The following is a 26,831-nucleotide window of genomic DNA, read 5'->3' as shown; positions in this document are numbered from 1 at the left end:
TGTAGTTGACTTTAGAGGCTAGTTCACAGGCAGTGTCACTCAAATTTTCTCCTCTAATGTAAGCTTTTCTTATTTTTATAAATGACAACTATCCCTCCAATAAACTCTTCATTACCACAACTCCCTTGCTGCAATCTCTGATAGATTTTTCTTTACTTTGTGTGTTACTTTTCTCATTCTGATTCTTCTGTCTTCCCATTGTACTAGTATACTAACATTTCTCTTAGTGTGATGATGATTATGGTGGTGGTGATGAAGATGAGGTTCTGAGGGCCCATAACAGCAACATCTTTAGCCCCCACAATAAAATACAATGGGACAAGTGTGGAGGAATACCATAAACTGAATAAATCAAACAATGGAAACTCCAGATTGAAATATCAACAATGTAGGAACAGACAGATTGCTACTTACCATAAAGATGACATGTTAAGTTGCAGACAGGCACAATTATAAAGATACTTACACATAAGCTTTCGGCCACAGACCACAATGTCTTTTAACTGTGCCCGGCTGCAACTTAACATGTCATCTTCATAATCTATCTTTTCCTACATTGTTGATAGAATGACTAAAATCAGGAGTGCAAATAAAAACATACAGGAAGTCTTGAAAAACTGGATACACTCACACACACAAAGCAACAAAAATCACAAGATAAAAAAGGGAAAATGCAGTGGAAAGTATTAAAAGAAGACAGTAGATGCCTGCAGCTGGCTGACTGCTGGAAAAAAGGGTGTGATCCGGCCACTTTGTAACACAGTAGAATCTCCAGTCTAAAAGCTTAGGCCAGAGTCCAGACGCATCACAAAATTTTAAAAGTTTCACTCTACTCATCTCGTCACCAGATAAAATAGAGGGCAGGTCCCAATCTAAATTTGCTTCTGCCTGCTAATCACAAAACAAAATACATTATTCAATTAAGATATAGCGTACACTGATTTGCACACCACAGTCATCACAGACAGGGGGGGAGACAGCCCTCTCGCTTCAATAAAAAGCCATGTGTGAGGGGACAGTTTTCCCAATGCAGAGGGAGGTCAAGGCCACCTCATCATGCTGGAATAACTGGCATGAGGCTCCCCATGGCCAAGAAGTTGACTTCGTAACCATAGCTTATTGTCTATCACTGCCCCTCCCATAACTGCATGGCTCTGTGATCCACCAGCAAAATGACAGCCTGTGAAGAAATGGCATATTCTGTAATGGTATGTTCCCAGAAGGCTTCCTTCATGGCTTTGTTGGCCTGTTCATTTCCCCAAATTCCCATGGGTCCTGGTACCCAGCAGAATGACACCTTCTTCTCCCGCAGCTGCAGGAAGTACAGTTAGTTATGTATGAGCTGCAACAGTTTCTCTGCTGGGTACATGTGGCGTAACAATTGTAGTACAACAAGGGAAACAAGAGAAACTGTCTGCCCTGGAGACACCTCATCTGCTCCAGTGCCTTCAGGATCGCATGGAGTTCTACAGAAAATACTATATGCCTATGGGGAAGGCAAGTCCTGAAGATAGTCAGGGAAGGCAACGGAACAGCCAAGGGACTTGTCTTCTCAGGCGCCACACACACACACACACACACACACACACACACACACACACACACACACACACACACACACAAAAAAAAGAGCCAGAGATTGAAACATGAAATTGGGAGTCCATCTTTCTTAAATTTATCAAATCTAAAATAATTCTGGGCCTCTGAAGGCCAATCAGTGGTATCGTATGCAGATGTGCATAGTGTGGACAGCATTTTATATGCATATCACACAATGAGCAGCTATCATTTGATGTGAAGTGGCGGCTCAGCAGCCTCAGCACAGAGGCTCAACATGTGGCTCATTCGGAAAGCCACTATAGCTAGGCAAATCCCTTCATGTTGCACCACGTCCAATATCTTTAAATAAGTTGGTCTTGCAGACCCATACACTGTGCCCCTGGAATCAGGCCAAGATCACGAGAAGACCCTGTAAAATCTGAGCAAACAAGTCCTGTCTGCCCTCCATGAATTCTGGCTAACACATTTTAAAATACTCAGCGCTACTAAGGTGTGGCAACCATGTAAATTTCAAGTTAAACGTGCAGCCCACAAACCTCACTGCATCTTTAAACTTAAGAACAGCATCACTCCTCTTCAAATGAGGGAGGCTTAAAACAAAACGTGAACAGTTACAAGGAATGCACAAAGATGTCTTGGTTGAAAACTTAAAGCCCATCTTCTCTGCCCATTCCTCAAACTGTTGAAAGTTAGATGCAATTGGTGTGTTGTCATTGCAAGGCTGGAAAAGAAACAAAAGACACTTAGGAATCAAGGAATACTGGATAGGATATTTAACTACTGATGTAATATTATTAATAGCTATGGCAAAGACAGTCATGTTTAAAACACTACCATGAGGGACACCATTCTCCTGCCCAAAACAAACACTGTGGCAAGAGGAAGGGCCAAATGAAAATGGGAAGACATCCATGAAAACTCCATTTGTGGAGCTGTTTGAGGATAAGATGCCTCCAAGTATTATCACAAGCCTTCTTGATGTCAAAAAACATAGCCAGAAGGTGATGCCAGTGACAGGAAAGTTTGTTGTACAGCCGCCTCCAGGAAGCCCAGGTTATCAAAGGTGGAGCAATACCTCCAGAACCCACAATGAAAGTGACTAAGGAGCTGCCTGTATTTTAAGATCCAGCCAAGGTGGCAGTTGACCATCCGCCGCATCGTCTTCCCCAAAAAGCTACTGAGGGCAACACTACGATAACTATTCGGGCATGTGTGGTCTTTCCCGGGTTGCCTCTCGCCGATCGCTAAAGTGACCTGACACCCAAATGACACTACAAAGCACAAAGAGAAATTCTGTGCTGCACTCTATAAGGTGCTGTAGCACACGATAATGGATTGTTATGATTTCCTTTTGCTCTCCCTAATAATTCGGCGACATTTCACCCTCACTACCCAAAAGGCTGCAAGGTTATCTTCAGTTGGCCATCACTTGAACTGACACAGAGCTGCCCGCCTGGACCAGATTGCAATGTGGCATTGTTTGCTCCACCAAGGCACAACTTGCCTTTCCAGCTGGCCTAAAGACTGCAGAATGGAAGCTTCAGCAGAGTGGTGGATCATTTGGGTAATATGATCCATCCATTCTTGACACTGTCATATTCAAACACAACGAGTTGGCTGTAAAGTGTACAGTCTGCTCTATGAAGCATTCACTGTGGGGGACATCTTTCAGGCACCACTCTTTCCAGCAGGTGAATCCACATGGGAAGAGGTCACTTGCATATAAGTCATCAACCGCTCCCCACTGAGCATTGTGTGCGAGGGCTAGAGAATACAGCAAGAGACTGATGGCACTGAATGACCCTGAAACAGTTGTAATGTAATTAACTGTTGGAGATAAAGTTTCTCTCATGCGAAAAGTACGATGCCCACAGTAAAGAGCTAATGTAACCTCATTATGTTGCCAGAAAGTGTGTTTAATTTATTTAATTATGAATATTTTCTTTTATGATAAATAATGGATTCGTTTGAGATGTTAAATGTTGTATATTTATATGTATTTATTTATATGTATCTTTGGAGTTTATTAAGGTCAGTAGACCAAAGAATCTGGAATGCAGGAATGTCTGCAACTTCCGGGCACATTTTGGCTTGCCCGCTAGTCGCCACTTCTTTGTCGGTATTAGAGGGAGATGGACGTGTTTATGTGACCAGTACAGTATAATGCATTTAGAGTATCAATGTTCATAGTGAAAATGTTGTAGTTACTAAACAAAAAGTATGAATAAATATAATTTTAGCTGAAAGTATTTCGGATCCGGTAGTGTTTATTTCAAACAAGAAGAAAACCCAGGCCATGCTTGCTGGAGTAATTATTTTTGCAGACAAAACTTCGAAAACCCCTAGACAAATGTGATCTGCAGTGTGTAATCTTTCAGCAGCTACTAATAAATAAGTCTTGCTGAAATTGTGCTGGAACTACTCGTACTATTCTCAATTACAAACACGTGGTGCGAATGTGGTCCTACCACAATATACTGCGTAAGATTCCACAATCATTCAGTTATCAAGAAACGAGATAGGTAACAACCAGTACAATATGGGGGCTCGTCCAGGATTATTGAAAATGCTACTGAAATAAACTACCACCGAGATTGCGAAGAAAATGACAGAATTCGTACATCCTGGATGAAAATGTTCAAGGAAGTCGTATGCTGATACCTTCAAGACAAAGGAAGTCGTATGCTGATACCTTCAAGACATCAGAATGCAGTTACTGGAGCAAGAATAACGGCGCAATGAGTCAAGAAAGAAGAAAAAAGTGTTAAGTGTTGTGCAACAAAAAAAAGCAATATTCATATAAGTGTAGTGTTTCAGTGTTGTGAATTCCATCACGCACCAATCAACAAAGAAGAAGTTATAAGATAAGAAAATCAGTAAACTGTGAATAAGATAGTTTAGTATCCTTTAGAAAAGATAAATTTGTTGTGTTTTGTTTATTCCTGTGTAAAAAGATGACTATTGTGAAAGAGGTAAAGTATTGACGACGGTGTCGCCAACGCTAGTACAGATGTAAATATATCATACGAAAGTGAATGCAACAGTAATAGTCCGAATCCTGTAGACAAAGTTGAAACTCGTACGGAAAGACAGAATGAAGTTAAAGACATGTTATCAAAAATAATGAATTATATGGGGAGAAAATTTAAGGCAATAGATGACACTAACAGACAAAACGGACAGTGGTTAGGAAATATTAAAGACAGACTCGATGCTAATGAGATTCATTTGGATCAAATGGAGCAAAACAACGCTGCTCAGTTAGACCCGACTCTTAAGCTCTTGAGTGATAAATTTGAAAAACAGTCCAAAGAATATGAAAAGAAAAATGACGATCACTTTCAAAAAGTAGAAGCAAAAATTTCCAGTTTGAGTCATAATATGGTTAAGCCGTAATTTTTCCCGAGGACATGCAGCTTTACTGTATGATTAAATGATGATGGCGTCCTCTTGGGTAAAATATTTCGGAGGTAAAATAGTCCCCCATTCGGATCTCCGGGCGGGGACTACTCAAGAGGACGTCGTTATCAGGAGAAAGAAAACTGGCATTCTACGGATCGGAGCGTGGAATGTCAGATCCCTTAATCGGACAGGTAGGTTAGAAAATTTAAAAAGGGAAATGGATAGGTTGAAGTTAGATATAGTGGGAATTAGTGAAGTTCGGTGGCAGGAGGAACAAGACTTCTGGTCAAGTGATTACAGGGTTATAAGTACAAAATCAAATAGGGGTAATGCAGGAGTAGGTTTAATAATGAATAAAAAAAATAGGAGTGCGGGTTAGCTACTACAAACAGCATAGTGAACGCATTATTGTGGCCAAGATAGACACAAAGCCCATGCCTACTACAGTAGTACAAGTTTATATGCCAACTAGCTCTGCAGATGATGAAGAAATTGATGAAATGTATGACAAGATAAAAGAAATTATTCAGGTAGTGAAGGGAGACGAAAATTTAATAGTCATGGGTGACTTGATTCGTCGGTAGGAAAAGGGAGAGAAGGAAACATAGTAGGTGAATATGGATTGGGGGGAAGAAATGAAAGAGGAAGCTGCCTTGTAGAATTTTGCACAGAGCATAACTTAATCATAGCTAACACTTGGTCCAAGAATCATGAAAGAAGGTTGTATACCTGGAAGAATCCTGGAGATACTAAAAGGTATCAGATAGATTACATAATGGTAAGACAGAGATTTAGGAACCAGGTTTTAAATTGTAAGACATTTCCAGGGGCAGATGTGGATTCTGACCACAATCTATTGGTCATGAACTGCAGATTGAAACTGAAGAAACTGAAAAAAGGCGGGAATTTAAGGATATGGGACCTGGATAAACTGAAAGAACCAGAGCTTGTACAGAGTTTCAGGGAAAGCATAAGGGAACAATTGACAGGATTGGGGGAAAGAAATACAGTAGAAGAAGAATGGGTAGCTCTGAGGGATGAAGTAGTGAAGGCAGCAGAGGATCAAGTAGGTAAAAGGATGAGGGCTAATAGAAATCCTTGGATAACAGAAGAAATATTGAATTTAATTGATGAAAGGAGAAAATATAAAAATGCAGTAAATGAAGCAGGCAAAAAGGAATACAAACGTCTCAAAAATGAGATCGACAGGAAGTGCAAAATGGCTAAACAGGGATGGCTAGAGGACAAGTGTAAGGATGTAGAGGCTTGTCTCACTAGGGGTAAGACAGATACTGCCTACAGGAAAATTAAAGAGACCTTTGGAGAGAAGAGAACCACTTGTATGAATATCAAGAGCTCAGATGGCAACCCAGTTCTAAGCAAAGAAGGGAAGGCAGAAAGGTGGAAGGAGTATATAGAGGGTTTATACAAGGGCGATGTACTTGAGGACAATATTATGGAACTGGAAGAGGATGTAGATGAAGATGAAATGGGGGATAAGATACTGCGTGAAGAGTTTGACAGAGCACTGAAAGACCTGAGTTGAAACAAGGCCCCGGGAGTAGACAACATTCCATTAGAACTACTGATGGCCTTGGGAGAGCCAGTCATGACAAAACTCTACCATCTGGTGAGCAAGATGTATGAGACAGGCGAAATACCCACAGACTTCAAGATGAATATAATAATTCCAATCCCAAAGAAAGCAGGTGTTGACGGATTTGAAAATTACCGAACTATCAGTTTAATAAGTCACAGCTGCAAAATACCAACGCGAATTCTTTACAGACGAATGGAAAAACTGGTAGAAACGGACCTCGGGGAAGATCAGTTTGGATTCCGTAGGAATGTTGGAACACGTGATGGCAATACTAATCTTAAGACTTATCTTAGAAGAAAGATTAAGAAAAGGCCAACCTACGTTTCTAGCATTTGTAGACTTAGAGAAAGTTTTTGACAACGTTAACTGGAATACTCTCTTTCAAATTTTGAAGGTGGCAAGGGTAAAATACAGGGAGCGAAAGGCTATTTACAATTTGTACAGAAACCAGATTGCAGTTATAAGAGTCGAGGGGCATGAAAGGGAAGCAGTGGTTGGGAAAGGAGTGAGACAGGGTTGTAGCCTCTCCCCGATGTTATTCAATCTGTATATTGAGCAAGCAGTAAAGGAAACAAAAGAAAAATTCGGAGTAGGTATTAAAATCCATGGAGAAGAAGTAAAAACTTTGACATTCGCCGATGACATTGTAATTCTGTCAGAGACAGCAAAGGACTTGGAAGAGCAGTTGAACGGAATGGACAGTGTCTTGAGAGGAGGATATAAGATGAACATCAACAAAAGCAAAACGAGGATAATGGAATGTAGTCAAATTAAATCGGGTGATGCTGAGGGCATTAGATTAGGAAATAAGACATTTAAAGTAGTAAAGGAGGTTTGCTATTTGGGGAGCAAAATAACTGATGATGGTCGAAGTAGAGAGGATATAAAATGTAGACTGGCAATGGCAAGGAAATCGTTTCTGAAGAAGAGAAATTTGTTAACATCGAGTATAGATTTAAGTGTCAGGAAGTCGTTTCTGAAAGTATTTGTATGGAGTGTAGCCATGTATGGATGTGAAACATGGACGATGACCAGTTTGGACAAGAAGAGAATAGAAGCTTTTGAAATGTGGTGCTACAGAAGAATGCTGAAGATAAGGTGGGTAGATCACGTAACTAATGAGGAGGTATTGAATAGGAGTGGGGAGAAGAGAAGTTTGTGGCACAACTTGACTAGAAGATGGGATCGGTTGGTAGGACATGTTTTGAGGCATCAAGGGATCACAAATTTAGCATTGGAGGGCAGCGTGGAGGGTAAAAATCGTAGAGGGAGACCAAGAGATCAATACACTAAGGAGATTCAGAAGGCTGTAGGTTGCAGTAGGTACTGGGAGATGAAGAAGCTTGCACAGGATAGAGTAGCATGGAGAGCTGCATCAAACCAGTCTCAGGACTGAAGACCACAACAACAACAACAACATGGTTAAGATCACGGGTAAGGTCAATTATGTCGGGAGAAAAGTCAAAAATGTAGATGCAAAAGTAAAAAATCTGAAAACTGAAGTTAATACAGGTAGAGAGAAAATCCATAATGCGTTTAAAGTTGTGCATTCAGATATCAAACATGTAGAAGAAACAGTATCTGATCGTATTTCTCTTGTAGACGATAAAATTGTTAAAGTAGAAAGCAAATTTGAACAAGAGATAGGAATTATTACTGAAAAAATAGATGTAAATAATCAGATAAACAAAAATGAAGTCAAGAGTTTAGAAAGTAGTATTAATGACATCACTAAGAAACTTGAAAATGTTAGTAGCAATATGGTCACCAATAGTTTGCCGAACAATATTGGCACTTTGTGGTGCAACATTCCAGTAAAAAACTTTTCAGATGAGAGCAGTATGCATCCGGTAGATTTCCTGCAGCATTTCAGAGATAACTTTTTTCCAAATATGAATGATAATTTGAAAATTAAATTTGTGAAAAGATTTCTAGAAGGTGAAGCATTGTCATGGACTAATCATTATTGTACGGAGGGAATGGCTTTTGCAGAGTTTGAGGAGAGGTTCTTAAGTAAATTCTGGTCAGAGACAGAACAAGCAAGAATAAAAAGCGAATTCTTGAATGGACCTGTTTATAAACATGAATATGGTAGCATGAAGCAATTTTGCAGAAATCAGTTGAGGAAACTCACTCACCTAAGCAAACCTTTTGATGAACTCACTCAAATTGATGCACTTAAAAGGTGGCTACCGTGTGAACTACAGTGGGAGTTAGCTTATGGTCCAGATGACACAATTGATCAGTTTTTGAAATATGTTGACAAACTAGATAGAATTATTGAGAAAATGGGTAAATCACCACACCATAGTGAAAACCATTTTCAAAAGACAGGGCATACAAATTGGGGAAACACACAACATGATAAACAGGAACCACGCAGTTTTGGAAGTAGTGATTCTCATCAGAGAAATCACCAGTACAACTTCAAGGGATCACAAGGACATAATTTCCATTACAAGGGTCAATATGGAAATAGTCATAATCAATTTGGTAACAGGCACTTTGGAAATAAACCAAAGGAATGGAATAGTCATAATGGCATGGGGAGAACTGAACAGGAGTTAAAAAACTGAATAGGGCTCCATTGGCGGTCCGCAAGGTAGGAGCTACTTATACACAAATGGAAAGGGCCAACCCAAACTGTCAAACTGAACAGAAAGATACCAGTGACATAATGAGTAATTATTTTAAAGAGAAGTGTTATCCCATTAATGTAGTATCTGTTACAAATAATATATGTCATACAAATAAACCAGATTGCTTAGAAAACTGTGAAGAATTAAACTTAGATTCATTCTATGAGTGGGCTGAGAGGGGCACCTTGCTGGAAAATAGTAGTTCAAATGATCCAAGTGTATCAGGAATTAGAGAACTTATGGAAGAGTCTGGTGGGCTAGGAATGAAAAGAGCACCTAGTAAGGATGATTTAAATGTGTATCTGCATACTGAAGGTAAGGACGCAGAGGATCAAGAGGATAATTTTTGTGATGTTGATTGGGAAGGAAAGGAGATTGAGGATAGTAGTGAAGAAAGATGTTTTATTGGTGTAAGTGAGGAGTTGGAAGCTTTAGGGATTACTAATATAAAAGAGGATAGTAATGAAGTTAGTGAGGTACACGTGAAAGCAGTTGACAATTTGAATGATAAGGATGCCAGAATTTTAGTCAATGAGTTATTTGATCTTGATACATGTAAGAAAAATGAGAAGGAATTGACAGCAGGTAATCTTAACAGCATTAGGGGAGCAGATGATGAAATGTCAGATAGTGAGCAATTTTTGTTTAACTTACGGGTTAACAGTAGTGCCATTAAGGATGATGAAAATTTCAGAAAGGTAACACTTGTGAAACTTTGTATCCAGAATGATGGCATAGAATTAAGTATCACATTGCACAAGTGTTAAGAGATAAATATAAAGGAGAGACACACAATAGCACAAATGAATGTAGTTGGACTAATGAAATATTCAGGAATAGTAATCAGGCCAAAGAAAATGCAATTAGGGTAATAACAGCATATAACTCTGGTGGTAATGATACAGGTAAGGACACTGGAAAGGGATATGGATTTAGCGAAATTGAAGATGACTTATTACATGAGAATATTAACAAAAAATTTGACTTTGATATAAGCAGTCCATTTATTGATGTGCAGATAGGATCATGGAAAGGAAAGTGTTTAGTGGACACAGGAAGTCAAGTATCTGGGATATCAGAAACATTAAGTAAAAAACTGAAAACTAATAAGGATTATGTTGAGTTACCTGTAGTAGGAATTAAAATAAGAGGTGCTACCGGGAAGCACAGTAAATCAATAAGGAGTCAGGCTTTTATTACTTTTGAAATTGAAGGAGTATCATGGTCACATGGGTGTCTCGTCATTCCTGATCTCACAGAGGATTTTATCCTAGGCATGTCTTGGATAACAAAAGTAAGTGCAGCATTTGATTGGGCAGGGCAGAAATTAATGATGACTCTACCAAGTGGTGAAGTCATCACTACGAAACTTCTTCAATCAAATGTGTTTTGTATGAATAAGACTGTGAACAGTATTGAAGTTACAAAAGAAGGTAAGTACATTGAAAGCCATGTCACAGATTTTGATACAGACGAGATAGAGTTTGAAAAGTTGGTAAATGAAAAAGTAGCCGAAGCTAGAGAACTAACTGAGAACCTAAAACAAGATTTGAAATTATTTTTGTGGGAATATAGTGATGTATTTAGCAATATACCAGGTAAAGTAATTGGATACCAATGTACTTTACAGTTGAAGCCACGTGAACCATTCTTTACAAAACCGTACAGTATTCCAATCTCGAAATAGGTAGCAGTGGAGAAAGAATTGCAAAAGATGGAAGTGTGTGAAATCATTGAGAGGAGTATAAGCCCTTATAATAATCCCTTAGTCACTGTAAATAAACCTAATGGACAAGTCAGATTAGTACTACATTCCAGACAGTTAAACAAATGTTTATACAGAGAAACTGACCACCCAGAGAACATCGATGAGTTGTTATATAAATTTAAAAATATCCAAATTATGTCAAGCCTTGACCTAACTTCAGGTTTTCATCAAGTACCTCTTGCAATTAGTTCTAGAAAGTACACTGCTTTCTTATACAATGGGAGATGTTACCAGTATTGTGTAGTGCCTTTCGGATTAAACTCATCAGTCGCCGAATTTATAAGGGCACTAGACTATGTACTTGGCCAAGAAGTTTTGTCAGAATTAACAATTTATGTAGACGATATATTAGTTTCAAATCAAAGTTGGGAGGATCATTTGAAGTTATTGAAAAAGGTGTGTGAGAAACTCAGAAGAGGTGGTATGATATTAAAACTGGAAAAATGTAAATTTGGTGTGTCAGAACTCAAATTTTTAGGTCATGTCATTACTAAGGAAGGGATAAGTGCAGATCCTGAGAAAATAAAATCTATCGTAAACTTTCCATCTCCTAGAAACCGAAAACAATTAAAGTCTTTTTACGGACTCTGTGGATTCTATCGAAAATATGTAAATGGACAATGCCTTAATGTAACATGTTTAAGCAACTTACTTAGAAAAAATGCTACATGGAATTGGTCTGAAGAGTGCCAGAAAGCATTCGATAAAATTAAGAATGAACTTTGTAAGAACAGTCTTTTACACAGACCAGATTTTAGTTTGCCATTTTGTCTCCACACTGACAGTAGTGATTATGGACTAGGAGCAGAACTATTTCAGGAGAAAGTTGTGAATGGAAAAAATCTTCATTGTACCATTGCATTTGCCAGCAGAATGTTACTTAAACATGAGAGAACGTACACTGTCACAGAAAAAGAATTACTCGCAGTACACTGGGGGTTTACAAAATTTAAAACATACCTGTTAGGACGCAAGATAAAAGTCTATTCAGACCACAAAGCTTTAAGTTACTTGCAGGAGTGTAGACTATATCACAGTAGATTAACCAGGTGGGCAATGTTCATGCAACAGTTTTATTACGAAATTGTGTATATTAAGGGATCAGAAAATGTAGTAGCTGATGCTTTATCCAGGTTACCAGTAGGAGATCAGGAAATGTTTGATCAAGAGGAAGAAAAGGAATTTAAAATAAGATACACGAAGGGAATCTAAGATGAAAAGCTCATAAGGACACTTTGCAATAACATCAGGAGGGAACAGAATAATGATCCTAATTGGAAATTGGTTAAGGACTGTTTAGGCAAAAGAGGGTATGATAAACTTGACAAGTACTATAAGGTCTTTAAGGGAACACTCTTTAGAAGAACAGATGTGGACTCTGACAGTTGGAAGCTATGTTGGCCAGAGTGTGAGGCAGAAAAGTTAATAAAGTACACGTATGAGAGTTATGGTCACTGTGGAATACAGAAATGTGTAAAAAAGTTACAAAAAAATATCTACTTTTATAACATGGTAAAGAAGGTGAGGAACGAAATATCAACATGCGACAAATGTCAAAGAGTAAAAGTAAGCAACAGAACATGTCAGGGAGAAATGCAGAACATCACTCCAGATAAGCCACTAGATTTAGTAGCTGTAGACTTTTATGGACCTTTACCTAAAAGTAAATGTGGCCATTGTTTTATATTCGTCATGGTTAATGTATTTTCCAAACTAATTAAACTTTATTCTGTTCGAAAAGCTACAAGTAAAGAGATCATTACAAAGATTGAGAGAGATTACTTCAAGAGTGTAGGGAAACCTAAAGCTATACTATCTGATAATGGTTCACAATTTGTTTCAAAAAACTGGAAAGCATTCATGGAAAAAACTAACACAAAACACATCTTGATATCCGTGTACAACCCATCTTCAAACCCAGCAGAAGGTACATGAGAGAAATAGGGAGACTTTGTAGGACGTATTCTAGTCACAAACACCCTAGTTGGTCCGACCATGTAAACAACTTCGAGGATATCATGAACAGCTTGCAGCATAGCTCTACTGGGTTTTCACCATATGAAATCATGTTTCATCTCAGACCAGCAAATCTTATTTCTGAATTAATAGACTTTCCACAATGTACCTTAATATCAATGAAAGAACATGAAGAGATTGTAAAGAAAACCATGAAGAAACTAGGTGAAGCTAGGAAAAACGGACATGATAGGAAAATAAAGGCTACCACATTCAGAGTAGGTGACCATGTCTTAGTGAAATTCCACGAACGATCAAAGTTACTAACAGCAGAACTCAAGAAGTTCTTTGACATTTACATTCGGCCATTTGAGACTATTGAGAACCCCCACCAAAATGCGTACCGATTAGTATATCCCAAGTCTAGAAAGCTGTTTGGTCTTAGGAATGTTGTTTCTTCGAAGCCGTATATTGAGAAAAGAGCAAACTGAGCCTACAAACATGCCTTCATCTGGAAAGAATTTTACTGGAGGAAGGAAAAAAAAAATGCAGTCACCATACTATGCCATGGAACATATCTCATGCAAAACGATGTTGTATCTAGACTGATTGTCACATAATTCTATTATAAGATTAGATTTCATGATTCCTATGTGCTTGTTTAAGTAATTGTACAGTATTTAATGAATTGCAAAATATGTAAACTTGATAAATAAGGGATTTTATTTTACTGATGATGCTAGGAGACAAGCCATGTCACCCACCCCCCACAGTTTGAGAATAGCAAATCTCAAAAATTTTGAAATCTTGTTCATTCACTTAAATAGACCATAATGCTTAAAAAAATTGTATAGTTAATAGACTGTATTTTCTTGTATATGCAAGTGTGCTTTTGTTTTACATCATGCTCACCATAACTGTTTTTATTCAGTTCTGTTTATAACACAACACAGATACTTTGTTGGCTTATTTTGCGTCTTAATTTTGATATCACATAATTTACAAGGCTCATGAGAGAATAGAGCTGTGGAATTGAAATACTTTTGCAACCTCACTGATGATATAGGAGTTAGTACTATGTTTGTTCTAATATGAGAAAATGTTTTAACTTTAGTATTATTTTATGGTAAATTTCTGGGCAACAAATCGACATATGTATTTATGTAATTTATGTTCTGAGACAATGATGCAATTTCTGTATCGGACTGACAAGTGGACCAGGGTACACTTGTAAGTCCTGGTGGGCTATTGTAATGTAATTAACTGTCGGAGATAAAGTTTATCTCATGCGAAAAGTACGATGCCCACAGTAAAGAGCTAACGTAACCTCATTATGTTGCCAGAAAGTGTGTTTAATTTATTTAATTATGAATATTTTCTTTTATGATAAATAATAGATTCGTTTGAGATGTTAAATGTTGTATATTTATATGTATTTATTTATATGTATCTTTGGAGTTTATTAAGGTCAGTAGACCAAAGAATCTGGAATGCATGAATGTCTGCAACTTCCGGGCACATTTTGGCTTGCCCGCTAGTTGCCACTTCTTTGTCGGTATTAGAGGGAGATGGACGTGTTTATGTGACCAGTACAGTATAATGCATTTAGAGTATCAATGTTCATAGTGAAAATGTTGTAGTTACTAAACAAAAAGTATGAATAAATATAATTTTAGCTGAAAGTATTTCGGATCCGGTAGTGTTTATTTCAAACAAGAAGAAAACCCAGGCCATGCTTGTTGGAGTAATTATTTTTGCAGACAAAACTTCGAAAACCCCTAGACAAATGTGATCTGCAGTATGTAATCTTTCAGCAGCTACTAATAAATAAGTCTTGCTGAAATTGTGCTGGAACTACTCGTACTATTCTCAATTATAAACAGGTGGTGCGAATGTGGTCCTACCACAATATACTGCGTAAGATTCCACAATCATTCAGTTATCAAGAAACGAGATAGGTAACAACCAGTACACAGTGCTGAAGTGTATGTTCTGCCCCATGTTCAACAAGCATGCATTTGAGGACAAGAGAAGGCTACCAAGTGCTCTACACCAAGGGCAGGAGATTGGAGAGCTCCGAAGCAATTTGTGTGCATTTAAATCATCACACAGGATGAAGGATTGGGGGAGCTGAGTAAGGTGGTCACAGAGAGCCTCTTCGTAGACCACCTCATGCGAGAGAAGGTATAGTGAACATATTGTCAACTGATTACATGCATTTACCGATACTGCAACTGCTTGTAGGTTGGTTGTGAGGGGGAGAAGCGAGGAGTTGTATGCACTGTTGTCAAAAATAGCCACTCCTCTTTTAGCTCTCTCTACTGAGGTCATCTTTCTTGTGGATAATGTAGCAGCATAGCTGAGGGGCGAGGGAGAATTTAAAATATGTCTCTTGAGTACAGAGAGACATTGCTCTACCCTGAGTTAATAGGCACAGTTCCTCCATCTTTCCCCTTGTAGCTTTGGAATGATTGGGTGACTCGTGGTAGGGAGGGGGGGGGGGGGGGGTCACTTGAGGAACACAATGGTTCCCTTATGCAAACTTTGACATCCATACCAGCGATGGCATGATCATCGTCCAATCCGTCAGACAGAACCAAGGTCGCATGGTCCAAAGGCTCTGGAGTAGATCGCTTTGGCCAGTTGGCCTTCAACCCCAGCTTGGATTTAGGGGATGGTGGCAAGGCCAATATAACAGGAACACTCTGCTGTGTCACTTCTGATGTCTTCCATGGGGGTTTGCTATCTAGGCCAACATTATATTCAGCATCTTTCAATGTTTCAGCGATAGGAATGCTGGGCTGTGGGACCAGTGGCCCAGACTGGCTGCTGCATTTACATGTGGTGGTAGATGTGCCTTGTTCAACCATCATAGTCTGAGTGCTGACACTGACCCTGTGGATAGGCTGCTTCAATACCAAGACAAAAAGTACCGGATGATCAAAAAGTCAGTAGAAATTTGAAAACTTAATAAACCACGGAATAATGTAGATAGAGACGTAGAAATTGACACACATGCTTGGAATGACATGGCGTTTTATTAGAACCAAAAAAAAATACAAAAGTTCAAAAAATATCCGACAGATGGCGCTTCATCTGATCAGAATAGCAATAATTAGCGTAACAAAGTAAGACAAAGCAAAGATGATGTTCTTTACAGGAAATGCTCAATATGTCCACCATCATTCCTCAACAATAGCTGTAGTTGAGGAATAATGTTGTGAACAGCACTGTAAAGCATGTCCGGAGTTATGGTGAGGCATTGGCGTCGGATATTGTCTTTCAGCATCCCTACAGATGTCGGTCGATCACGATACACTTGTGACTTCAGGTAACCCCAAAGCCAATAATCGCACGGACTGAGGTCTGAGGACCTGGGAGGCCTAGCATGACCAAAGTGGCGGCTGAGCACACGATCATCACCAAACGACGCGCGCAAGAGATCTTTCATGCGTCTAGCAATATGGGATGGAGCGCCATCCTGCATAAACATCGTACGTTCCAGCAGGTGTTTATCAGCCAGGCTGGGGATGATGCGATTCTGTAACATATCGGCGTACCTCTCACCCGTCTTGGTAGCAGTTACAAAACCAGAATCACGCATTTCCTCAAAGAAAAAAGGCCCGATAACGGTAGATATGGTAAATCCAACCCATACCGTGACTTTCTCGTCATGCAATGGAGTTTCCACGAAACTTCTAGGATTTTTGGTAGCCCAAATTCTGCAGTTGTGGGCGTTGACAGACCCTCAGAGTGTGAAATGAGTTTCGTCGGTCCACAACACATTACTCAACCAATCGTCATCTTCCGCCATCTTTCGAAACGCCCACACCGCAAATGCCCTCTGCTTCGCTAAATCACCAGGTAACAGTTCATGATGCCGATGGATTTTGCACGGATAGCATCGGAGGGTACGCCTCAGTGCCAACCAAACAGTAGTGTATGCAATGCCGGTGCGACGTGTGACTGCACGAGCCCAGACTTCCCCGTGCATAGACGAACCCGCTACAGCCTCCATTTCTTCCTGAACTGTCTCAGCAGCATTACACCTTGTGCTCGGTCGGCCACTAGGGGGTCTATCGTCTAAACAACCCGTGGCTTCGAACTTCGAAATCATTCTCGCCACAGCTGCATTAGTCAACGGACCTTTACCCGTTCAAGTGCCCTTCCTATGGCGATAGGATCATAGCGCTGAACTAGCACATTCCCCATTCTGATAATACAGCTTCACTAAAAGTGCCTTTTCAGGTAACGTCAACATGCTGCGACTGCTGGCGCATCTGATTCTCTCTCTCATTACACAGTTCCTTTAATACACGATTGTCATGCGCAGTCACTGATGTTTTGCTGTCCAGCGCTGTCTGTCACACTTCTTCTTTTTTTTTTTTTTTTACCTCTCTGTCTACATTATTCCGTGGTTTATTAAGTTTTCAAATTTATACTGACTTTTTGATCACCCGGTACATAAAACATGGTGGCTGAGTGGCCTTAAATTCCTTCTTCGCTCATAGTATGAGACATGTTTGGTGACTTATTTCCTGAATCTTCTTTTCTTCAGCAAAGACACAACAGTCCCTGCTCCAAAGTGGATGAGCCTGGGAGTAATTAATATACATGGGCTGTGGTGCCACGTCTTCCACACATAACCCAACCATTACAACTCATAGCGTTCTGAGGCATAAGGTCTAACCTTAAGGCTGAGAAAGCCTGCTGCCATATACTCAGACAACTTCGGCACACTGAATGTCAGGATAAAATAGACTCACTTCTGAAGCTTACCGTCAACCCTTTTAAAACATAACATCTCAGACTTCAGTCATCTTTGCTCTTTCTCATTCCTGTTGCAGTTCTTTTGGATCCACATCCATAATGTCCCAGCATTTTACAACTCTTAAAACACTTGACCCAAGTAACTTGGCATTCAGCAGCTTCTGCACTTGGGGAGCCTACGTGGTATCGAGCATGAGAGTACTGTTTCACAGCCTCTTGGTGGATTTGAGTTACCCTACAAGCCCCTCCAGAGCTTTAAGGATACAGAAATGCAACAATTTTCCAAAAGAACTGTCTATCCTTTTAATCACAATAAAGACACTGTCTATCACAGAATGTGGTCTGTTACTGTGAATACTATCACTGAATTTCAGAGATGGTCCACACGGACTAGCATACAAAGTTTCTTAGGATTTTGGGTTTTTATACTATCGAACAGCTCACCCAAACCACTGGGAGTAGAAACATGAGTGTTACATTTCACAATGTTCTCACTAGCAGCTAAGGAAGGAAGTCCAACCAGACAGAGCTATGCTTGTGCAAAACCTTATTCAACTGGGGTGCAACAGGCTCCCCAGAGATTACCCTCTAGTGACTGTTTCTCTTCAACAGCCATACATCTCATCAGTGCGCAACGCATGTTGAGATTAAGGTTATTTTTTTAAAGTGGTTTTACCACCTTGCGATACAAGTGGTTAAGCCGAAATCCCCGTTCCCTGCGACACACAATGTTTCACCGCTGCACCACACAATGGTCGCTGAAGTGTTCCCAGAGCTTATGATAACAGAGGACTGGCAGCACTTACCATCCCCCAGCTCAGAAACCCCGGAGTTGCTAAGCCTGTACATAGCAAACGAATGCTGAGTCCCTGAGGCACTTCTCTTAGTGGCCCCATTTCCAGCTCCTCACCTTATCTGCATAGATGTCAGTTGTTTCCCCTGTCAACCTTGTATAATATTTCATAACCAATTTCACTGCTGCTCTTCTATCTCCCAAACCCACATAATTTTTATGTCCTCACCACCCGCTCCCATCAAGATCATGACTTGTCCCAGATGGGTTACAGCATTGGGAAGGTGGTGGTGGCTGTGTGTGTGTGTGTGTGTGTGTGTGTGTGTGTGTGTGGAGGCAGGGGGGAGGGGGCAAAAATGTACAACCATTTTATCTCTCCAAAGTCGCACTATATCCAAAATTATCCGTTCCTCTCCTGTAGTGCAATAAACAAAACTCAAGACTGCAAATATACAGGGTGACAATTACTGAACTATATGAAAAAAGAGTAAATTTGTTACAAACTATGGTGTTCACAAACTTTATTCAACATCATTAAACATATTGGATTTAGGTTATGACTAGTCAACCAAATGCGCCAATTTTGTTTATTGACCATCCTATCCAAATGAAAATGGGCTTCATTGCTAAACCAAACCCTACTGTGTATACTGATTCCAATCATGCCCTGCGGCCAAATGTGTAGTTTGAACGTTCTAATGCAAACCATTCAGAAGTTATGACAATTTTATTTCATATAGTTCAATAACTGTCACCCTGTATCTTATATCTTCATGTACTATGTCTTTTATCCGTTTCTCTCTTTAGATACAGGAAAATTTCTCTTTGAAGATTTTCTTTTCTCTTTAACACTTGCTTCTATGGCAAATACAAAAAGATCAACACCTGAAAGTGTAGCTAAAGTAACAAACCTTGGAAATTAGGGTACACAGTGGTAAAAATCGTGTGGGGGTAAAAACCTAGGTGGGGTAAAAAATTTATTGTTCCAGTAACTCTGTTTTTTACTGCTTACCTGTAACTTTTATGATGTTTCACTAGAACATTGTATAATGTAGTGTTTGAAAAGAAGAATCAATGAATTACTTATTGGCATTATTGCTTTTAAGCTTCATTTTCACTTTGAAACAACAGTTCCAGTTACTACCCTAAATCAACACGGTGCACTTGTCAAAAAATGGCGAACTGGGGCAAACCCCCAAAGGTGTTTTTAGGGTAAGTTTCTACAGCTCCAACAATGTGATGATGATTGTTCACCACCACCACCACCACCAACAACAACAACAACAACCACCCGCCACACAGGGTTTAGGATTCTGGGTTTTTAAGAAGGATTCCTCTAGATGGCCCACGAATTGGTTAGCATAGGATGGTGCCGTGCGGGTGCCCATAGCCGTACTGCAGATTTGTTTGTAGGTAATGCCTTCAAAGGAGAAGTAATTGTGGGTGAGGATATAGTTGGTCATGGCCAACCTCACCTACAATTACTTCTCCTTTGAAGGCATTACCTACAAACAAATCCGCAGTACGGCTATGGGCACCCGCACGGCACCATCCTATGCTAACCTATTCGTGGGCCATCTAGAGGAATCCTTCTTAAAAACCCAGAATCCTAAACCCCACACCTGGTTCAGAATCACTGATGACATCTTTGCTATCTGGACTGAAGGTGAGGCCACCTTATTCACGTTCCTCCAGAACCTCAACAACTTCTCCCCCATTTGCTTCACCTGGTCCTACTCAACCCAACAAGCCACCTTCCTAGATGTTGACCTCCACCTCAGAGATGTCTGCATCAGTACCTCGGTCCATATCAAACCTACTAACCACCAGCAATACCTCCACTTCGACAGCTGCCACCCATTCCATACCAAGAAGTCACTTCCGTACAGCCTAGCCACCCGTGGTCTTCGCATCTGCAGTGACAAGCAGTCCCTCTCAAAATATACCAGGGGTCTCACTGAAGCCTTCACTGACCGTAATTATCCTCCCATCCTTGTACAAAAACAAATCTCCCTTGCCTTATCTTTCCAATCTCCCACCACCTCCCAAAGTCCCACAGTCCAGCCACAGAAGAGCATTCCCCTCGTAACTCAGTACCATCTAGGATTGGAGCAACTGAATTACATTCTCCACCAGGGTTTCCATTACCTTTCATCGTGCCCTGAAATGAGAAATGTCCTACCCACTATCCTTCCCACCCCTCCTACCACAGTATTTCGCCATCCACCGAATCTATACAAATATACTCATCTATCCTTACACAACCCCTGCTCCCAATCCCTTACCTCATGGCTCATACTTCTGTAATAGACCTAGATGCAAGACCTGTCCCATACATCCTCCAATCACCACCTACTCCAGTCCGGTCACTAACATCACCTATCCCATCAAAGGCAGGGCTACCTGTGAAACCAGTCATGTGATTTACAAGCTAAGCTGCAACGACTGTGCTGCATTCTATGTAGGCATGACAGCCAACAAGCTGTCTGTCTGCATGAATGGGCACTGACACACTGTGACCAAAAAACAAGTGGACCACCCTGTTGTTGAACACACTGACGAACATGATATCCCTCATCTCAATGACTGCTTCGCAGCCTGGGGTTCTTCCACCAACATCAGCTTTTTGGGATTGTGCAGGTTGGAACTTTCCCTGCAATACTTTCCTTGTTCCTGTAACTCTCCTTGCCTCAACCTTCATTTGTGAATGTCCTCACCCATCCAGCCCCGTCCCTGTTCCCATTCCAGCACTACACAGCCGTCATTTCACCGCCACACCCAGTCTTTTAATTTCTTTTTATTTATTTCTCTCCTTTCTGATACTTACCCCCTCCCCACCTTCTCTCCTGCCCTCCATCTAAACTGCAACACTTCACTGTCTGCCACTCCCACCGTACTATCCCTCCCCCCTCCCCGCCCCAGCCTCCTCCTTACCCCTACTCAGTCACCACTCCCATCATGCACTGGTGCCGATGCTCGCAGTGTGCTTTCAGTTCTCTGAGACTGCAGATGTGTGTGCAAGTTGCATTTCCATGAGTGTGTGTGTGTGTGTGTGTGTGTGTGTGTGTGTGTGTGTGTGTGTGTGTGTGTGAGCATGTGTGTATGTGTGTCTACTGCTGACAAAGGCCTTAAGGGCCGAAAGCTATAATTGTGTGAATCTTTCTGTTGTGCCTATCGCGACTCAGGATCTCCGCTATATGGTGAGAAGCAACTTTCCTTCTCTGGTATTGTTACATTCCATCCTGGATTTTCCGTTGTTTGATTTATGCCCATCGAATCACGTATTAGCATTTGGCAGTTTCATATACACTTGATACTGGCCTAATATAAAGGCCAAACCAGTCATGTGAACTAAATAAAATCCTAAAAAATCAACTAGAGCAGCTTTTCAGAATTGAAAAACAGTTACAGAATCAGCATCATCATCCACACTTGGAGAAATAAAGAGTATAGTTCAAGCATCGAGTCCACACACACACACACACACACACACACACACACACACACACACACACACACAGAGAGAGAGAGAGAGAGAGAGAGAGAGAGAGAATTCTGTTGTCCCAGCACTGAAGCTGGTAGCTGCAAGGAAAGACATAGTCCAAAATTTTAGGTATCTTGTTTATGTTCTTGTCTACTAAATGACACTTGAACTACAGGGAGAGTGGTTATCTTTACTCCTTCCCCTGTTGTTTGTGTTCACCTAGGACTTTCCAATATTGTGCAGTTCTCACACTGAGTACATACAAGGAGGCTCTAAGACATAATACCCCTCAAGTTTTGTGAATAGTTCAAAGTACTGAATCAGGTTTCAGCAAATGACAGTATGCCGAGTACTAAGTAATTTACTTGCATGGTATATATTCTTAACACTTATATCAACCAACATATTGAAGGAAGCATGTTTTTTTTTCTTTTAAATGGAACAGTATACTTTCTAACAACACTCTAAGTCCCTTGAATAGACATGCAGAGTGATATAACACACACTGTATCGGCACTGGAATATCTCACAAAAAGGATCTGAAAAATGTGCTGAAGTCAAGAATTGAGGCAGCTGGAACCCTCTTTTGCAGAGTAACTATCATTACCCTAGGCTCTCATACCAGGCTCTGTCATATGCAGCAAGAAGAAAAAGTGCTTACACCACAATATAGGACGTCAGAATCATTTCTTTGAGTGAGTCAGTTTCTCCATGTTTAACTTATAGCAAGTCTTATTTTCTCTACTTTGGTTAACTTCCTTCACAAATCACACGTACAATTTCATGTTATTGTATTTTTTTTTCTTGATATGTGGGAACCAGTGTATTTGAAGCTTCATCTGTAAAAAACATTACCGCTACAAGACACATTATGTATGACAGACACAACATTAAAAATCGATCAATGAAAACTGCAAAAAAGAAAAGAATGTTCTGAGTTCTGTTGACGCACTCGTATGTTTCTCTCTACGAAAAACAATAATTTTTACTTCCACATTATGGTTGATGCAAGCAACTCTACTATTAAGAAAGAAAACACATCAGGAAAATTGTAACTATAACAAAGTTAGTAGAAGTACCTGTAACATAAGTGTCATGAGAAATTTCCCATAGTGTTACGAGAAATTTCCCACAGTGTCACAGTGTGGTAATCTAGATTTTGCTACTAAATTTTTCACAATCTTGCAAGAAGATTTAATAATGTTTTTCAGATCAGTTAATGTATTCATATTAATACTCACAGCTAAAAGGAGCCATTACAGTATTGTGTTGAGAAAATTCAGAAGATTGGACTGCCTTAGCCAGGACCTCTAGCACCTCAAACTGAAGTCCCCTTTGACCACAAAGATAATGTAGAACATCCCATAAACCAGTTTGTCCAGCAACATTGACAGCAAGTACCTCATCATAATGAGGATTCTCACATAAGAACTTCCTGTCACAAATAAATGTATTTCACAGTCACTATAAAAGGAATACACAGGATCTGATTACCTATGAAAACATTTAAATAAAACAGAGAAACGAGATAAATTACAAAGGCTATCACAAACAATTGTTGTTGTACACCATTAGTCACACAATGCAATTATTCAACAAGAGAGGGAAATCACAAACAATAGAGATGTTCTCTGGAACAACGACTTAACTGAAATCCAAAGCAGTTAGTAATCCAGGAAATGTATTCATAAACTGTGAACAACGGCCACCACAGCTATACAATTTACTGGAGCAAAAAAAAAAAAAAAAAAAATTGTGCCGGGCCGAGACTCAAACTCACCTTAAGCACTTCAGCTATCTGAGCATACTTCACTTTTCACTTAGAGATACAAACTTCCATTTGTCCCAGTATCTGCTTCCCACAATGCTTGCACAAGGATATGATTCCCACATAGGAAGAGACTTATTTAGTTTTCTGGTCAGGTTGCCAAGGTTTGGGCATGAAGTACAGTATGCAGTTTCTGTATTTTACAAGTTCTGTAAAGTTTGTTGCAATGTTCCAGCAAACATGCATGCTGCTGATTTATAATTATATTAAATCAGAAAATGTATTCACATACTGTGATTATGTGGCCACCACAACTATGTAATTTACTGGAAACAAATGAAAATTTGTGCCGCACCATGATAATATATCCGTGGTGGTTCTAAATTCACAGTTTGCAAATACATCACTTGATTTAATATGGCTACAAATCATTAGCAGTGTCTGTTCCTTAGGACATGCATTCATGTATGTCCAAAGGAACATTGTATTGTACCTTATAGACACTGTCAAATACTGACACTGCACTATTGCATTTAATAATTCTTACATATTACACTATCACATCATATATTCTGAAAGGACAGTATTTTGTTCATATTTGACTGAAATTTAGTCCATATACAAGAGTTTGGGGGGTAAAAAAAACACCTGCTTAACATGTTTGATGCTCCGTATCTCGATCTCAGTACATTTCAGTTAAGTCGCAGTTTGAGAGAATATCTCAAATGCTGTTTTGCGACATTATTCATAAAATTATTCATAACCTTTAACTCACACTATTCCAACTCGAATCCCCATGCCAGGGGAAGTCAGGCATCCCTGGAGACAGGCAGGTGTGAGCAAACACATTACTCATGAGCAGTCAGGCAGCCAGACTGTAAACTATGCAACTGTATACTCAGCCAAGCATCCACAGGTAGGAGAGGGCAAATACCCCAAATACACCACAGAACAATTTGTGAATGCGTAGCTTTTACCAGCACCACTGCACAGTGGTAACTGACAAATGAGCACTCTAAAGCAACTGTCCCACATGAATGAGGCTTTATTCGCTACATAGACAGTGTACTGTTCCTTACCATAATAAATGTTTAGTGTAAGACAGGTCAGGTGCCTGTGCTAGCCCTGGAAATTGTCCTACATTTTGGAGGGATTCTAGTGTAAGAAGTGTGTACCTGGGCACAGTCCTGCAGGAAATGCACACTTGTCTGACATTGTAGGAACAGCAACGTAATGGGCTAGTTAACATTCTGGATGTGCCTTGCACTGTTCATTGTTTTTTTTAACAAACAACAAAGTTGTAAAATTGTAGGCTATGTCTTCCCACTCCATAATACCCAGAACTGATTACATACATCATCATTTTCCAATAATTATTGCTCTCATAAGCAATGCCATAAGTGTGTCAGAAGAAACATAATATGTGGCATCCTTGCTCATAGAATTGCTTTCAGCAACTGGTTCGTGACAATAGTACCTGACACACTGGCTGCAGTGTAGGTCTCCCAGTATGTCTGTGGTGTGGTCACCATACTGTTTGCCAATGGCAGCCCAGTTGTGAATCAGTATTCAGCTGGTATTTGGAACAAGGATTGCAAGCATGTCTATCTTCCAGGGATCAATGCTTCATCCAATAACCTTACAATAAGAGCTCACTGTAGCTCAGTCAACTGCATGAATTGCAGTCATGTAACTTCATCTCAGGATGTCTGTCATGCTCAATGAAACTTTAAGACACTTGAATCAATAGAGTACTCCTGCAGTAAGTCAAATACAATTGTACTTTCATGTTTGTGTGACAGTTCTAACCCAGTCCTCCATATAAAACTTCCAATCATTAGCATTACTTCCTGCTATCAGTGTCTCATGGAAATATCTTTTTTCTGTGCCATTACATTTACATATTTTCAGTTTTCACTTATCACTAGTGCATCAGCAAACTTTGGTGTAAACTATTTCACTGCCACTACTATGATAGTTTTGACAGATATGTCTCACTGGCACCCTTCTGCGCATGGCACTTCCGTTCAACAAACTCCAGTTCCACTGTCACTTGGGGCTGCAAGTCACTCTCAGGAAGTAACAGGAAACTTTCAAAATGGCACAGCCAGTCTAAAGTTAGCTGTGTTACTGTTCTAGTGGCATTAGCATCTCTAGCTCATTCTGATTGACTGGTAATCAGTGAACTATGCTAAATTTTTGGACCACACTTTGGAATAATCTTGTGGACCTTCCTTGCTGCACTAGTGTATATAAAATTGTCTAACATTGTTCAGGTGACCTTCTTCTCTTTTGTTGCAGTAGCTGCAGAACAAAAGTGCCTAGGCCTTACAGTCCCTACTAATACTGAACAGCACTTTTGTCTTTTTAAATAAATTATTTTTTACAACTGAAATGACTGTTGTTGTTGTTGTTGTTGTTGTGGTCTTCAGTCCAGAAATTGGTTTGATGCAGCTCTCCATGCTGCTGTATCCTCTGTAAGCTTCTTCATCTCCTAGCAACTACTGCAACGTACCTATATGATTTTTACCCTCCACGCTGCCCTCCAATACTAATCTGTGGTCCAGGCACCACCCAGGGGAGTGTGAGAGAGGAAATCATGGGGCACATTTCAGTGAATAGAGATGGAGATCCTGACAGAGGGAAGTGAGATGCATTCCAACTGGCAATCCCATCCATGGGCAGAGATCAGGATGGAGATGTCCCTCACTTGCAAAGAGGTCAGAGTACTCAAGATGGTCAGGGAATCTGTGAATGGTAAATGCATAAGAAACCAGGAGTTGGCCTCATCATATTTGTAGAGGGGGAATCCCTGCTTCTGTGAGGAGACTGTCAATGGGACTAGTGCGAAAGGCACCAATAGCCGGATGCACCCCACAAAGTGAACAGGATCAAGTATTTTCACAGTGTACAAAACCACTGGCCAATTAACCTGACTTCCATAATCTAGTCTGGACAAGGCCAGAGCACTGTAAGATGGAGAAGTGTAGCATGGTCACCACCCCAAGATGTGTGGGCCAGGAGGTGGAGAGCATGAAGCTTCCGCATGCCTATAGCCTTCAGGCAGCAAATAGGGGGCAACCACATCAGC

The 26,831-nt window shown here is 40.1% G+C and overlaps 1 protein-coding gene across 1 annotated transcript in view; it reads right to left on the bottom strand.

Moving 5' to 3' along the window:
- The window catches only part of LOC124775860, a 416,537-nt gene that overhangs the window by 246,519 nt on the left and 143,187 nt on the right, over positions 1-26,831 (bottom strand). The window contains exon 11 of the mRNA XM_047250694.1: positions 23,214-23,407. Coding sequence (XP_047106650.1) covers positions 23,214-23,407 — 194 coding nt within the window. The remainder of the gene's footprint in view (positions 1-23,213; positions 23,408-26,831) is intronic.

Source organism: Schistocerca piceifrons, chromosome 2, assembly GCF_021461385.2.
Source record: "Schistocerca piceifrons isolate TAMUIC-IGC-003096 chromosome 2, iqSchPice1.1, whole genome shotgun sequence".
Lineage (NCBI taxonomy): Eukaryota > Metazoa > Arthropoda > Insecta > Orthoptera > Acrididae > Schistocerca > Schistocerca piceifrons.
This window is presented reverse-complemented; position numbering and strand designations above follow the sequence as displayed.